The sequence below is a fragment of the Miscanthus floridulus genome, chromosome 11 (assembly GCF_019320115.1).
Source record: "Miscanthus floridulus cultivar M001 chromosome 11, ASM1932011v1, whole genome shotgun sequence".
NCBI lineage: Eukaryota > Viridiplantae > Streptophyta > Magnoliopsida > Poales > Poaceae > Miscanthus > Miscanthus floridulus.
Window position 1 is genome coordinate 98134413 of NC_089590.1, and position 16574 is coordinate 98150986.

The 16574-nt window shown below is 43.5% G+C and overlaps 2 protein-coding genes across 2 annotated transcripts; both read right to left on the reverse strand.

Annotated features, from left to right (window-relative positions):
- Positions 1–5021: 5021 nt before the first annotated feature.
- On the reverse strand, positions 5022–6667 carry LOC136494158 (arabinogalactan O-methyltransferase 2-like). The gene has a single exon (XM_066490319.1). It carries the CDS (start codon positions 6419–6421, stop codon positions 5513–5515), a length of 909 nt encoding a protein of 302 aa, XP_066346416.1. The 5' UTR covers positions 6422–6667; the 3' UTR covers positions 5022–5512.
- Positions 6668–10585: 3918 nt separating this feature from the next.
- Positions 10586–16136, reverse strand: LOC136492786 (exocyst complex component EXO70A1-like). Its single transcript, XM_066488805.1, has 12 exons — positions 15863–16136; positions 15663–15758; positions 14748–14953; positions 14427–14657; positions 14121–14259; positions 13831–14043; positions 12920–13125; positions 12342–12542; positions 12160–12259; positions 11239–11348; positions 10999–11145; positions 10586–10852 (listed from the first exon to the last, which is right to left on the reverse strand). Exons 1-12 carry the CDS (start codon positions 16001–16003, stop codon positions 10744–10746), a joined length of 1899 nt encoding a protein of 632 aa, XP_066344902.1. The 5' UTR covers positions 16004–16136; the 3' UTR covers positions 10586–10743.
- Between the last annotated feature and the right edge of the window lie 438 nt (positions 16137–16574).

Here is a 16574-nt window from a genome sequence, read left to right on the forward strand (position 1 = left end):
CAGAGAAGTGGTTGCCCAACTCAATAATACTGAGGATGAGCCACTGCTGAACATAGTAAGCAATAATTTCCCTAATTCCTAGGATCCAACTGATGCGACAAGAGAAATCAACTTCAGCTGACGGGACATGAGAGATTAGCTCATGCAGCACGTCAAGAGGGAATTAAGGATCAGAATCCAAGGATTTAGAAGAATACACTACAAAATAGTAAAGCTCGTCCTTTGGTAGTAAAGCAGGAAAAAAAAAACAAAGCACTGAAAAGATATCTGACATGCCACCAAAGGATATTTTCTTAGCAGAAAAGGAAGTATATCAGAAAGACCCTGTAACCAAAGTTGTTATCATCTTTTTGAGTCCGCATATGGGCATATGGCCTATCATCCACAATGTTATCACTGAAGGTAACAAGTCAAATTTTAGGACTGAGTTTTTGTAAATTAAGCTCTATGATCTTCACAAATATTTTATGATGATAGGACAAGGAGCATGAGTTTGTAAGAATTTTTTTTAAAAAATATTGCTTTTTTAAATAGCATGAGGAGTAAAGAAAAACTAATGGCATAATCTTGCAAGGACTAGAATCAAAGAACAAGAATAAAGTGGGCAGGTAGGGTACTGGAACATACTAGAATCGCGATTGGAATATTTTCCTTCATAACTGGTCCTTGACAACAAAGTCCAACTTGTCTACACCAAAGTAAAGAAAGACTAAAAGTATTTGCAAAACCAAAAAGGAAAATGAAAGCATGTATACTGGTAACCAGTGCAGACAGGTTTAAGTAACCTAAGTGGACGAGAAAGTTTGGAAGCTAGTGCTTCAATTCCTGAAATTACTCGCACATGTAAGAAAAAACATCTGACTTTATGTCATTTCAAAAAAAAAACATCTGGCTTTGTGAGCTCAATGTAAATTTGAGAAAAAAGAATTCAGTTAGCAGGTATGTTAGAACAAATAAAATATCAATCTCAACAATAGTTGCAAACTTTTACAGGTCATGTAGCAAAGTGAAATAGAATTACAGTCAGGATCTCCCGTCTCCGTAACACTAGAAACATAACTAACATCCAACTGTATATAACATATAATTAACAAAAAAAGCAATTAACTTACAGTTAGTCACGATGCTTGGTAGAATCCCTATTCAATCAGTGATTTCTTTGCAGATAGATTACCAAGTGCCTCCTCAAGTGCATCTGGAGTGTACTTTATGTATTTCGATGAGTTATGGCTGCTGCCAACAAGAGGCCTAGATGATGAAAGGTAGAGTCAACAATACCAACAATATTATTAGAAATAGAAAGAGTTTCACAATGAACTCAACAACATGTACAAGGAATCAGAAAACTTCTGTTGATGTAATATTTTTCTTCAAAATGTATACGTACTTTTAGCTTTTAGATAAATAGGTTTTCCATAGATTTTTTTTGGTAAACTGTTTAATCTGGCATCATCTAAGCTTAGTTGACACACCACTAATATGGCCTTTGGTACACGGTGAATAAAAATAGCAGCAAGTGCTTACACTGAGCTTGATCATGTGACAAGCATGTTCAAATTTAAAATGTTGTTTGCTTCTTGTTATTTTTAAACCCATTAGTACAGATTTGAAGCTCTGCTGATAGCACAAATTAAGGTACTCATATCATTCTTCCACTCGTTTTTAGGAGAGAACCAGGAAACAACCAAGAAAATTCAGATACACATGTAAAGTCAACAAGTTTCAAGCTATTTGTTAATGTTCCTTTTTGCAGGTTTTGCATGGACTCCATCATCTCTGGAAGACTTCAGTTGTTTTTGGCTGGAAGGCTGCCTAGCCATTTGTTAATGTTCCTTTTTGCAGGTTTTGCATGGGCTCTATGGACTACAAGAAACAAGATGCCTATTGAGAAAATTTTCCCTAAGGCTCTTTCTGATGTTTTATACGTTGATATATCCTTAATGCAGAAATGGAGTCATCTGCTCAAGGAGAAGGACAAGGAGTGCGTTGATCACATTCTGAAGAGCGTCCTGTCTTGGATGATGGACTTTCGCCCGAGTGCTATTCTGTTATCTGATGTTTCAGAAATTTAAATCTGTATCTCAGGATTAGTTGATGTTTGATACTTGTTGCTGGTAATCCCAGCGTATTTTGTATGGCTACCATTTGCTTCATAAAAGCAGAGTTAATTCTCTTTTTTTTTTTTAAGTATCAAGCTATCTAAGTGCTTGAGGCAGGGAGCAGCAGCAATCGAAAATAAAAAATGTGTAGCAAGAAAGCATAAATGTCTAATCTACAACCAACTTGAGTTTGCAGTCAGATCTTGGAATGAATGTAATTTGTCTGAAATTACCTGTGCTCAGGAAAATGAACGTATCAAGTTTAAAGCACTCTATTTTCATGTATGCCGTTTTAGTTTGGTTCAGCTTCTCATGGCTTCAAATTTACAGTTCGCTTCAAATTTAGTTTGGATCAGCTTTTGGTGTGGAGCTCTCTTCCCCTCTGTTTATACAACTAAAAAAAGGGACTTATTTACTGAACCTTAACTGTGTTGCTGAAATTTTTGTTACCCTCTTGTAATTTTGGCATGCACATTTGTATTGTCAGTTATGGAATGAAAGTGTGTACATAGGGTGTGGGCAACTAACTCTTAGTTTTATAGATCCAAAAAAACACTCTTAGTGTGCAGTTATTACTGGATTTGTCTGAATGACATCTCTAAGGAAGCATACTCCATGTATGGTTAGAGATATTTGGAGATGGAAACAAACCCTACAGATAATCTAGAGATAGAACAATTTCATTTAGGTTGTTACCGAGACTGAGTTTCAGCTAATTCGTGTGGGTCTTAAATATGCCAAATCAGACACACACGAGCTTGAACTGTTGTAGGAAACTTCTTTTTACATCTATTAATTGCTGTTGGTTAGTGTTTAATCGGTGTCTGCATGAAAACATAATCATAAACCGAAGCAAGGAGGTACCTAGGCTCTGCAGTAGAAACAGCACTGTCCGCAAACCCATCACCATTAGCATCCGTGGTATCTTTGTCAGTGAAAAGTCTCTTCGTTGTTCTTTTGACAGGTGATGCACAAGTCCTAGAGGTAAACAGCCATATGCATACACATAAGGATATCATGTAACTTATCTTTGTTTTTTAATGAGTACAGATTACCATTGCCATCCATTCATCTTTTAGATATACTTGATCTCTATATTTATTTGATGTTTCGAAATCTTAAAGCTAGCCTCCATAGTAAACAACCTAGAGGCACACACATTTGTTAGGTAGCATCAGCTGACTGTAAACTCAGTATAAAGAACCCTATACATAATTTTGGTAAAAAAATTGTGGATCCTACAACTTATCACCAATATACTGAATCTTACAGCTAGCTTATAGGTGTCTACAGGCAGGCAAGGGACGACATGTACAATCAACACCAGGTCGCTATGCAGCAATCTCGATTTATCTTGTGGATCATAGAAGTCCCAAAACCTAAAGGCACGCACACGAAAAACGGGCTAAACCTCCGATCGAGAAAAAAAAAGGGGCACGCACACATGGTCTCACTACACTTTCCAGGCATAAGACCAGGAATCAGCCTGTCTCCCATCTGCAGGCACAGATTGAGAGGTAGAATTAGTACAAAATTAAGATCATGGTAAGGTTCAGGTACGAGATTAAGATCAAATGAAAAGAGTGAAACCTTAGTTCAAAGTTCAAACACATCATACACATCATGTGTATTAATACGCTCAATGCAAAATAAGAAACGCAGGTGGCCAGCCAACATTCTCAAAAGCATGTATATACAGGAAGGCCCAAAATCTAACGCATTGCAGGAGTCTTAAGCTTATGCCACATAAGCGGCATCAAGGACCTCTCGGTACACAACATTTCGAGTCTGCGAACCACATGAACCATCAGTATTCTCAATTAGAATTCTTATGCCACCTCTGGAAGTCGACCATGAGACAGCCACATAGAGCTGGCCATGTGTAAAAACTGGAATTCTTAGGACCTCAGAATGAAATAGAGGGGTCCAAAAAATAGAGTGTCAATCAACAAAAGCAACAGAAAGTAAGCAAGCATCAAAGCCTTACAACATTCTGAACCTCCTGAGGACATGGCTACCAAGTAGAGACACTGGACTTACAGCCAAAATGTGCTACGGATGCATACTGGAGAAGTGGCTACAGTTAAAAGTTCAGAGTTCCACAGAACGACACCAGAGCCTGCAGCCTCATGAATAGAATGATCCAGTAAGCCTAAGCCAAGAACAATTCACTTTTTATGCAAATTAAAGAAAAGAGAGACAATGGACGAAAGAGTAATTGCTATAGACTATATTTCAGACCACATAAAGCATCGCACAAGAAAGGGATCTCACTAAGATCAAGAATTATTAGTAGACCAGCACAAGATGCTTGCAAAGGACATAAACAGAGTAACAGTAGTACTATTTTCAAAATCACTGACAACACCTTGAATTCATGAAGACTACAAAACAAACAAACAACTGTGGACTGCAACACAAACTTTTTAGAATCTAAACGCCAGCAACATATCTCGTGTCCAGACCCTTAAACAGAAAAAAAAAATCAAGAAAGAACAAATGCCCCTATGGATAAGAAAAAGAGACTATCTGCAAACACAAGTACACTGCAACATCCCTAAACATGGCCTCTGAAGCATAGCAGGACAAGACAACGGTGTGATAGCAATGATACAATTAGAGCACTATCATGTGGTCAATGGGAATAGTTTTGTGAGATTTTAACAGAAAAAATGTGGTCACTTTCATTTTTCATCAGCTCAATTCTGGCCATGCGTCCACATTATAGGTTTTAGAAAATCAAGTTCTCATGAACAAAGCATTAAAAACTACAGTTAGAGTTTGATTTAGTCTTCCTCCCTCGTGTACCTCCAAATGATTCGATTCTTTTGCTTTTTTTTCCTTTTTTTAAATCAAGATATATCAGATGAGTGCATGAAAAAACCATAATGTTTCACAACCTCCACTTCAGCTATATCAAGAACAAAAACTAAAATAATCTGGTAGTAGCACAGTAATACAGTATCCTACTTTTGCTGGAGGAAAAAAAAACCCAGCCAATCTCAAGATAATGTAATGTGGACGCACAAAAGCAAGATAAATTGATAAATTTGGTTGCTATAGACAAAGAAAGCGACAATTCAGCGTAGCTGTTTAGAAAAAAACTCTTCTTGGAAATGCTCCTCAACACTGCCTAGTTCAGCAAAAGATTTGAACAGACTTTTCTGTAATTCTATGAACAGCTCGATCCTTTTTTTCTAAAAGCAAAAATTGCTGGATCTTCTTCGCATGAGCATCGCTGCCACAAGATCCTAGCATTGGCTTTGCACAGGGTCTGCTCAGCGTCATTGGTGATGCCACGGCAAAAGATGTCGATCAAGAGGTGGCCCAATTTCATCCGCGTTCCCCGATTGGGAAAGAAATGGCAATGTCTCCGGTGTTGTTGGAATCTTGCCCTTGTTCGTCCAGCGGTCCTACAAGATCTGGACGGGGCCGATGGAGCAGAACGCGTCCGTTGGCCCCGCACCGGCGGCGATGCGGAAGTGCCAGAGGCGGCCCTTTGCGGCGACGAGGTTGTCCTGGCAGAGGTACTCCCACGCATACCACCGCTCCACCGTCCGGTCCACGTCGTGCACCGCCACGTCCACCGCCTCGCCGCCAGCCACAGCGCGCGCCAGCGCCGCGGCGGTGTAGATGGTCCCCATCCGCCCGGGCTCCTCCGGCGCCGCCCCGCTGGGCCCGTCGACGACGACCACGTCCCACCGCGCGTCGAGCACCTCCCGCGGCAGCGAGGTGAGCGCCAGCGGGCACCCGGACTTGCGCACCGTCCCCGTGGGCCGCCGGCACGCCGGGCTCCCGCGCGCGCGCCGCAGCAGCGGCCACGCCTCCGCCGCCGCGTCGCGGTACCTGGCCCGGTGGATGGCCACCGCGTCAGCGGACCCAGCCCCAGCCCCGCGCCCGGAGAGGAGCGCGCGGCGCACGGCGTCCGCGTCGTCGGCGCTGTCTGTGACGAAGGCGGTGGCGGCCCCCGCGCCGGCTCCGGAGTTGAGCTTGGCGAGGGCGAGGAGCTGCGGGGAGAGGCCGAATACCAGCAGCCTGCACGGCGCCCGCGCGGCGACGACGGAGCGGAGCAGCGCGAGCTCCTTGACGGCGAGCGCGCTCCTAGCCGTCCCGTTACCCCCGCCGACGGCGTCCCACGCCGGGCTGCTGCGGGAGGTCGAGCCCGCTGACGAGGACGACGAGCTGGTGAGGAGGAGGAGCTTGATGAAGGAGAGGGTGCAGAAGATGATGATGACGATGGTCAGCAGCTGCTTCGGCGGCATCATCCTGCTCCCCGCGCCGCCCCCGCCGGCGCCACTCAGGTGCATCTGGAAGCTACTCATCTCCCTTTTTCTGGGTCTGCACTACCTGTCCTACTCCTCGGGTGTTCTACTGACCTCCTGATCTTGTCTTCCTCCGCATTTGCCCACTGATTCCCGCTCTCAGACGCCAGATCTCCAAACCTCCGCTGCGTAGCCGGGATGGATCTTGTCCTCGGTTCTTGGTCAGGGTTGCTTTGCTCTCTGCCTCCGTGCCGTGCTCCGTTGTCTGCTGCCTTGTCCTCTGCTGGCGGGTAGGTGTTGACTTCTTCTAACTGCTGCTGTTTGCTGATGTTTCAGTGTCACCTTTCTCGGGCTGCAGACCTCTTGCTTGGCTCCGAAGACTGAAGAGGGAGTATCACGAGTAGATTATAAGCTGAACAGTATTTTTCTCTGGCGACCAACCCCGTCGACGGTAAATAATCCACGATCGTTTACGACGAAACGAAAAGCCTGTATATTTGAGTGCAGCACCTAACCTCTGAGGCTTTGGCAAAATGCAGCATTGAGTATAGTTAAGGTCTTGTTTAAATCTAGGGGTAAAGTTTCGAGGTGTTACGTTGGGTATTACATAGGGTGTCGCATGGGATGTTTTATGCTAATAAAAAAATAAATTATAGAATCCGTCAGTAATCCACGAGACGAATTTATTAAGCCTAATTAATCCGTCATTAGCACATGTGTTACTGTAGCACTACCTTGTCAAATTATGCCTAATTAGGCTTAAAAGATTCGTCTCGTAAATTAGTCGTAAACTGTGCAATTAGTTATTTTTTAGTCTATATTTAATACTACATGCACATGCATGTGTCAAATATTCGATGGGATAGAGAGTAAACTTTAGGAGGAGAAACTAAACCAGGTCTAAGGCCTAAGAAATGATACTTTGAGGCTGCAAAACCTCTGATTGAAGTTCCAATATTGCCTCATACATATCAAGCAGCACGAATAACTTCTCTGGTGATGCTTTGGATTTAGCAACAGCATCGCCAAAACTGAGTAGAGATGACAGGCCTTTTGCCGTTAGTCGAGCAAAACAACGATCCTTCCATGCATGCTTTCATCCAAATGGCATGTTCGCTTAAATTTATCAGCCGGCTTATCAGCTAGAATCTATAGTATTTTTCTCTTACAACAAAACAGCTTCAGTCGACTTTAATACCAGCCGAACAGGCGATTTCATCACACAGTTTGCGTTCAGCAGCAAAAAGCAACTTTACCTGTTTAACATATAGTCAAATATGAAATATTATCAATTGACAGGATTTTACAGTACAAACCTTATCCTTGTGTGATCAGGATTCAAGAGCCTCACCCCAATTCTGTAAATTGTATCCATTGAGCAATTTTGGCATCCAAGTTCTCAGCCTGCTTGCTCTTCATTTCTTCCATTTTAACATATTCAACACCCAAGTATTTGAAGCTCAGTTCCAAAGTAGAGTTGCGAACATCTCTAGAAGAATGGGGGAAAATGCTGTGAACATACCAAACTGGAAAGAGATAAAATAGTAGTATATCCCAAGTCGTTTCAAACTTATAGATGCACATGTATATGGTTAGAAGCTGCTGATGGTGACCAAGCTGAATTGATTTGTTAATCAAATTCGGAAGTAGAGGAATGCAACGGGGATCAATGAGCATGGGAAGAGTGCATGCACCATGCACACCACCAGACGAGTCTTCAGATAATGCAGTTGTGCTACCCACTGAAAACGTTCTCACTTGACATCCTCTGGCTTAGACTTGGAATATAGTTGAAAAGACACTCGACCTCAACTGGTTTGCTACAGCCAGCCAATCACAGGAAAATGAGGGAGTAAAAGAGCAAGAAAATGTGTCCATGATATAGAAGAGACATGTAAATACTATGGACCACAGGGAACGCAGAATAGAACCTGCATTTGGATAAGAGCGTGTGGAAGTCATTTTCCAACCCTGCAGCTGCTTTATTGAGCAATTCATCGACATTTTTTAGCACGCTGTCACTAATTCTGTAGCTTCTTCTGGAATTGAAGAAGTACTCAACGCTTCTCAACTACATCAAGATAGGCACTGAGATCCTTGCTTGGTCTGTCCAATATCACACTCCCTGCCTGTAAACTTCAAGTTCAATGAAACGTCGGCGTTAAAAATATGAAAAGTGGTAATACTTACATGGCAATAAGAATAAGAAGCCTAGTTCAACTCAGATAATACCAGTAGTACGTAGTATCAGCTTCCCCCCCCCCCCCCCCCCCCCCCCCCCCCCCCAAGAAAATAGTTATCCCATCGCGACCTTCCTTAAATGAGCCCATCCTTTTGGAAAAACGATCGGCCACCGCCGGCTGCGAGGTGCGGACGGAACGGAACGCATCGGCAGGAGACTGGCAAGTGGGCCCAGCGTGGCGGCGGCGGGCAGCAGAATAGCACAACGGCGCTGTTCGTAATAGTATTAGGCTCAATACCTGGGCCTCCAGTGACCACAGTGTGATGGGCTATGGGCAAAAGTTTTTGTTAATTAAAAAAAGAAACATCTGCTAAAAAAAACAAAGAAAAAGGAATTTGGTGTTGCTAAAAAAAAAGAGGAAATTTGGTTGAACAACTGGCAGTCTGGCAGGATCCTTTTCACCTATAGTACACTTTTGCATGAATTCTACTCTATCATCCTACAGCGTGTTTTTTCAACGGCAATCCTGCGAAATTTGCGTGTTCCAGACAATGGCCGAAAAGTATTACACAGGAAGATGTGATGCGAATGCGATGCAATTGCTGCCCAAGTGCCAAACAAACACGGTGGCGAGTGGTGACTGACTGAAACTGAAGTGAACGCCTTATTAAAAAATAAAAAAAAAATGAAGTGAACGAGGTCAGCCAAAACACGCCTCTCGCACGAGGTCGAGCTGGGGAGCGATGGGCTCGACCGCTCTGAGGCTCCGCCGGACGTTGTCGTGGACCATGCACGCCTCGTACGTCCTCGCCTGCACCGGCCGCACGCACGCACCCCATCAGCAATGCACATGAAGCGAAGCCAGTGGAGAGGGGAGGGAACGACTCGGCGTTCGGCTTACCTTATATTCAGCTTATTCGACTTGTTTTTTCTAGTCAAAATAGTATTTTTCTCTCATAGTAATTCAGCTAGAACAGTGTTTTCAACCAAGATTCAGCAAACCGACCTGAGCCGACGAAGCAAGCTGCTGCCTGCTGCAGGCCGGGAGCTCACCTCGGCCGGCTGCACGGCGTCGTAAATGGCGGCCATGGACGCGAGCGCCGACTCTCGCAGGAGGTTTATCTTGTCGCGTATCAGCATCGCCTCCTCCGTTGCTGCTGCTCGTGCCATTGGTCTGCACTTTGCTTTGTTTGCCTGCTGGTGAACATACATATACAGAGAAGAGAAGAAGAGGACCTTATAGTCTTACAGACGAGAGACAGATTTGCTGCGATGACATAGGGGAGTAAATCTGCGATGACAAAGGGGAGATATTTCAAATGCAGAATGTAAGAAAGGACATGTTTGACAGGGCTTTGGCTCTTCTGAAAATGGCTCCGGCTCTAGATCCTCTGAAGGGGCTGAAACAATTCTAAAAAACGTTTGGCAAAACAATAGACGACGTGAAGCCACAGCAAGGAGCCGCACGAAGCTCGTTTCTAAGGCTTCTCTTGCACAGGCAAAAAATAGCTCCGGCTCTTGACCAACTTCCCATACAGAACCCTTTCCAAAACAGGCATTTAACACAGCTCCTGCAAGAACCAGAGCTGAAACTGCTACAAGAGCCCTGCCAAAAGGCTCTAAAAGTCATCTCGCGTACTCTCCACAATTGGGTCGCCATCCAATGCTCTTCGCCTCTTCCCGAATGACTGAATCAGCACAGGCCGTGCACTCTGGCCCTGTTCGCTTAAACTCATCTGTCCATTTATCAGTCATATGTTTTTCTCCCATAATAAAACAGCATCAGCCAGTTTATCGGCCAAAAAAAACACAAATCTTCAAAACAATCCACATGCCTAAGCAAACCCAATGCATCTATCTATCCCCTAAAGGCCTTAACTCTAACTGCACACTAAATATTCTTTCGTTACGGCTCCCATCGTAACAGAAAAGACACGAATCTTCAAAACGATCCACATGCCTAGCAAACACGCTGAACTAAAACTCAATTGTTCAATTAACGTGCAAGCACTGCCAGCCTACTCGCACACTGCTAAGAACTAAAACAAGGATAGCTGACATATATATTCTGTACAAATAATAATGCACCGAAACAAGGAATGGTGCCACAGCAGCTGTATATCAAGCAATGCTAACGCTAACAGGGTGTCCTTTTTTTTTACATAGAACAGCATCACATCCTTGTTGCGGTACCAAACTATCAAGCGCGTTCTTGTTTCCCCTCAAATAAATTGCCTAGCAGCAGCTCAAGTTGCTCGGGAGTGTGCTTCACGTATTTTCCAGGTGCTTTGCTATTCTCGATGAGAGGCCTACAGATGATCAGAAAATAATATGTTTAAGCACCACGAACATGAAGTAGAAGGAATACTGCAGGTATCATTCAGAAAAAAAATAGCTGATTCCTGGGCTCATAGGTTAACTTTCGACAAGTAACATGGAGTCAGAGCAGCATTACCCAAAACGTTTAATGAAAGATCGGTAGGCAGGCAACAGGATTTCAGCAACCGCGAGTCTTAGTGACTCGCGCAGCTCAGTGTCTGGAACAGACCAGCCACATTGCTTCTGGTAGATCTCTTCAAATAACACATTGAAAGACCTGAATCTGATAGCACCACAGGAAGAAACCAAAAACATGACAATACTTCAAAACTTGTACAAGAAAGCAAACATCAAATAATTATAGTATCAGACTGACCTCTCCTTCACAGCCGCTCTTGAAGCTCCACTGCTATTGCCACCATCACTTCCTACCTGACCACTACCACCTGATGAAGTCAAACTTTGGCCAGAGAGGCATTGCAACACCTGTAACATCAGACCAAATAAATATAAGGTTATCCACATGGATAGTATCTACATATACTAGTTTCATTTTCCAGGTGATATTATCACATTGCATGTACAAACAGACCAAGTGGTGCTGCAAGCAATGTTGACTTGTTGAGAATAATCCTATTCCTATTCCTAAACATTGCCTACTCAGTCAGGAACAAGTATTAGATACTACATGGCAGTTGTTGCAATGATTAGGTCAATTCCATGTTACACATCAGGAGTGGTGAGTTTATGACCAATAATGTCTCTGGAAGCCTACTTATATCTACTTTGCGGTTGGCGGCTACATGAATACTGGTATTTGGACAGGTAGGTAGTGGCTAATGAGGGTGTGTTTGGTTGAGCTGTGGCTGTGGGAAAAAGCTGCTGTGGGCTGTGAGCTGTGGGAAAGCTGCTGTGGGCTGTGAGCTGTAGAAAAGCTGAAAGCTGTTTGGTTAAACAAGTATAAAATATACCTTCTATCTTTATCTCTCTTGAAACAACTATGTAAGAGCTTTTTATTCTACCAATTTCGAAAAGCAGAAAGCCAAAAGCCAAAAGCAGGGTCGAACCAGCTTTCAAAAATGTACTACGGAAAAGCAGCTGCTTCTGAAAAAGCAGCCTCCAAAAACAGCCCCTTTGGTTGGGCTTTTGACTTTTGGGGCCAAAAGCCAAAGCCAAAAGCCCAACCAAACGGGGCCTGAGAATATCTATTTAGTGAGGTCAAATAAGCCTTTAAAGAAAGGATATCGATATGCAAGAAAAGTAATTGGTTTTAATCAAAGATCCAGAGCACAAATACCTTCGACCAAGCAATCCTTTTATACTGATTGGCATTTTGCTGTACAATCCTTCGGTGCCTTTGAATCCAGTCATCACCCAACAAATCCTTGGCTTCTGATCTGAGTGACAGAAAAGAGAGGATAAGATAGTACACACACTATGGTTACTTTCTTCCTAGCGTTACTTGATATAAGAACATACCTGCGGACAGATTTGACGATATAGTGAATGTTGTTCATCAAAAATATGTGCATCAAGGCAGGATCCTTGTATTGTTTTGCTTTTGCTTCTAAATTATTTTGTAAGGCTTGCATGATTTTCATTGTTACAGCTGCCAGCTCAGAACCTATTCCATCTTCCTTTTTGAACTCCTGGAAAAGCTGCTTTAGAGTTGACTGGTAGCTGCACAGACATTAACAGGTGGTTGTCAGTTTTTACGACCTTTGTGCTTTGCATGTGTGCCTGGGTAACATGAAAATCATTTCTAATTTCTGCTAAAAGGATCTTCACAAGAATGGTGCATAAGAACTACAGGGCTACAAACGAGTGCTGTTCTGGTTATCAAAACAGTGCAACTGGAAAAAAAAAATGTGGCTCTTAGCGAAACAGCAGGCTACACATAAGAAATGACACATGTCGGAAATAATTGCATAAGATGCATAACTAGAAAAGCCAGTGGATAATTAGAAAAGGAAAGGCACATGAATAAGGTCAAATCTTGTACACCTATTCATTTGCAACAATATATAAATTGCATATGAATTTGATTAGATACTTACTCAAATAAAAACTTAACATAGTTGATCACATAGCTCGTTAAAGGATGAACTGTTCCATCAGTATGAATATTCTTTGTTGCATCCTTTTCAACAGCTTCTTCAAAATCACTGAAAGTCTTTTGCGCTGTTTGTGCTAAGCATTTTGTTAAACTCAGTGCAGAGTCGCGCATTTGCGAACATGATTCTCCAACAAAAATGGTGTCAATCTACAAAATAAACAACAAAATGAAACTTTAATCCTTCTATTAAAAAAATATTCACCAATCTAAAGTATATTAACATTCTTTCTTACATATCTTAAGCAGAAAGAAATTAACTTGATAGTCTACAAGTCTCCACATTCCCTACAATTTTTTTTCAAGTGAAAGTGCACTTTTTTAAGCAAACTCAGAGCCAAGAATTTTCGCCATGTGTGAGACCGTGAGTTAAAACTTAACAACTTAAGATCAATTTTTGGAAGAAAAACAATTCCCATGGTCCAACACATGGCTAACAGATGGTAGTGAACTGTATGTTGGAAAACCAGTACTTAATAATTAAACCAAACAGGGTTGGTGGAGACCCTTAGGAGCAGCAATTCACACCCCTAACTATGGCATACGGCCACTCCTGTTATTTGAATATATACGACAAGAAAGTTGTAGATTAGGGTAAGTATATGCAGCAGTGTTTTACATTAAGTCAGCTGAAATGTCATCAATACAAGTGCACTAAAAACTCAAAACAGATCAGGATTTCTGACAACCAAAAGTTTTAGAGACGGCTAAAGGATTTTAACATTCAGTTTAGCCCAAATGGACAATTGACTATAAGGGCAGCATGCAAAGTGTGCTGACATCAATGTGCACAAAAGAGCAATACTTTAGCAACTGAAATATGCACTGTAGCTATGGTCAGAATTAGATATTTACCTCTGTTTGAAGTTCGCACATTATCTCATACATGTCTAGCAGAACAAACAGTTTCTCTGGTGACCGTTTACTCATAGCAATTGCCTCTCCAAAACTGAGTAGTGTAGCCAGACTGTTCTTTGTTATTGCAGCAAAGCACTTATCCCTCAAAGATTGACTGCACTCAAAAACTTGGTCGCAAAGCTGCCGCTCCCCAGCAAAAAGAAGTTTGACCTGTCCCAAGCAGAGGCAAATGTCACCAGAGCAATGCTATACCATAACAGCAGATCTGAGAGAGGGAAATTACTTACAGCAATTCGCATGAAATGAATCCAATTCCCTATTTTGGACTCCAAAATTTCCCACGGCATTTTCTGCACTTCATCTTTGCTCAGTTTTTCAACACCCAAGTTCTTCAAACTTGATTCTAAAGCTGAAGAACGAGCTTCGCTGCACATAAATGAGAATATGCTTCACTAAGCCACTCTGTCAAGTACAACTGTATGCATCTCTTAGCAGTTAGCACACACCACATGGGCACACAGAAACAAGAAAAGTTTTTTTTTGCATACCAATAACGATAAAAACTGCAAAATTTTCAGTGTAAATCCTTGTACCTGTATATTTCTGAGCATTGCTGTTGGCATCCGGCTTGAACCAACTGTTGCGCTAATTTAGATAGTAGTGGAACAAACTTTGGCTCAATAAGAGCAGGAGGACTATAAACAGCAGCCTCTGAGTTTTGCTGATTCTCGGATGGGTTTTTCCCACCTTCGGGCTGAGATTCAGACGATGGTCGAAGTGTACTCGGAAGACAATCAAAAAGACGATCAGGCTCCATCGGTTTGCTGAAATCAGTTAGGAGGGTGTACAGTGCAATGGTTAGATGAGGTATAGGTAGCAAAACGATCGATTAAAATTAATAATGACATACAAACCTGCGTTGGGACAATTGATTCTGGAATTCACCCTCCATCTTCACAAGGGCCTTAGAAAGGAGGGCGTTTACGTGGTTGAGCACCCCATCGCTGCTACGGTAACTCCGATTTGAACTAAAGAAACGCTCGATACTTCTCAACCGATCAACTGCATCTAGAAAGCCTTGAAGGTTCTCATGCGGACCCTTCTGTATTTCACGCTCTGCCTGTACATAAAACAGGTAAAGTAAGGCCATGCTCCCAAAAAAAACAAAACATCGCAAAATAAATAAATAGATAAAATACCACCTCCATTCTTTTTAAATTGTCATTTAGGTGATCGACGGGGTCTCAAACAAGCATGCTTAGCCATTACTTTTCACCACTACTTCGTAAAAGTTGATAAACATTTGATAGCTATTAGCATTTTTCATGACAAATCCAACAATGCTTTTGTGTATTACTCACTCCACCCATAAATTTGAGGCATACTCAACGAGAAAGTCTTCAGAAGTATATTCTGAGCATTGATTTCTCCAACAGTGCAGTGTCAATTATTACAAAATGAACATTGTCTTAAACATAATTCGAATATGAATCTATTGATACAACTTTCATACAGTAAGCATGTATATAATGTAGTAACTATATCGATCAAAATTTGCAAAGGTTGATTTTTTCCGATACAACGATGCTTCACAGCGATAGATAGATAGACGGAGGGACTAGTGGTCTAGTTCAAAAACTTTGACTGCTCACATAATACACCCAATATCCAAATACAGGATCACATCTAACTGCACGCTCCCTACTCTTATTATAGCCTAAATTAAGCAGCAGTTTCAAGTACACGAGGATGCAAATACTGTGAAAATGGGGCGACGACCATGGGACGACCATAATATGGGACTGAATCACTGAAGTTAGGACAAGCACCTCTCGAGTTCGGTCGAACTGGGTGAGGATCACATCCGCGGAGCGCAGCGTGCGGTCGATGTTCTCGTGCGCGGTCCGCACGGCGTGCGTCCTCACCTGTGCCCAAACCAAGCAGCGGCAGCGGCATCAGAGCACCACTCCAGCAGCAGAGGCAAGCTGGAGCCCTAAGAATAAGATTAAGAGAGACGAGAGCAGCGCACCTGGATGGGGCGCATGGCGGAGTCGAGCGCGGTGAGGCGGCTGTCGAAGGAGCCGAGGATGGAGACGACGGCGTTCGTGACCTGCTGGCTCTTCTGCAGCGACTCCCGCAGCAGCGCGGCGCGCTGCGCCAGGCTCTCCATCTCCCCCGCCGCCACCTCTCCGCCCGCTGCTCGGGACTCCGGACGGTTTCGAGGAGAGGCGGATGGATCTGGAGGAGGAGCGGGGGAGGGGGAGCGGTTTCGCTTCGCCGGTTTGGTTGAGCAGAGCGGACGACAGCGACAGGGTGGATGTGGGTGGAGAGCAGGAGGGGAAGGAGGACCCCACGGTGGCGCCCGGAGCAAGCGAAGCGAGGGCGGGAGCGGGGGAGAAGGGAGCGAGCAGTACCAATCGCGTGCGTTGCAGTTGCAGCGTTGGCAGATGAAAAGAGCGAAGGGAAAGCGAGGAGAACGGGACGAGGGTGAGGAGGAACAGGAACAGGAACAGAGCAGCACGCGGGGCGGGGCGGGGCTGCGGCGGCTGCCTTGCCTGTCCAGCTTGGACCGGCTGCAGAATATTCCTCCCCGCGTGGCGTGGTGGTTCCTGCGCTCCGGTTTTTGTATGGGCACAAAGTTTGCTTTCTTTTATTACCATTCACCGTACATCGTGCCGTACGTATTATACTACGGGGTGTTCAGTTCTATTGTCGCTCCTAAAATTTATGTCACATCGAAT

What these genes read in the sequence shown, in the direction of transcription:
- LOC136494158 (XM_066490319.1), bottom strand. Translation starts at nt 6,421, where the DNA reads ATGAGTAGCTTCCAGATGCACCTGAGTGGCGCCGGCGGGGGCGGCGCG.
- LOC136492786 (XM_066488805.1), bottom strand. Translation starts at nt 16,003, where the DNA reads ATGGAGAGCCTGGCGCAGCGCGCCGCGCTGCTGCGGGAGTCGCTGCAG. An exon ending in TTCATTTCATGCGAATTGCT is followed by an intron (nt 14,044 to 14,120) that starts GTAAGTAATTTC and finishes TGCTTGGGACAG; the next exon opens with GTCAAACTTCTTTTTGCTGG. An exon ending in ATCGTCAAATCTGTCCGCAG is followed by an intron (nt 12,260 to 12,341) that starts GTATGTTCTTAT and finishes TCTGTCACTCAG; the next exon opens with ATCAGAAGCCAAGGATTTGT.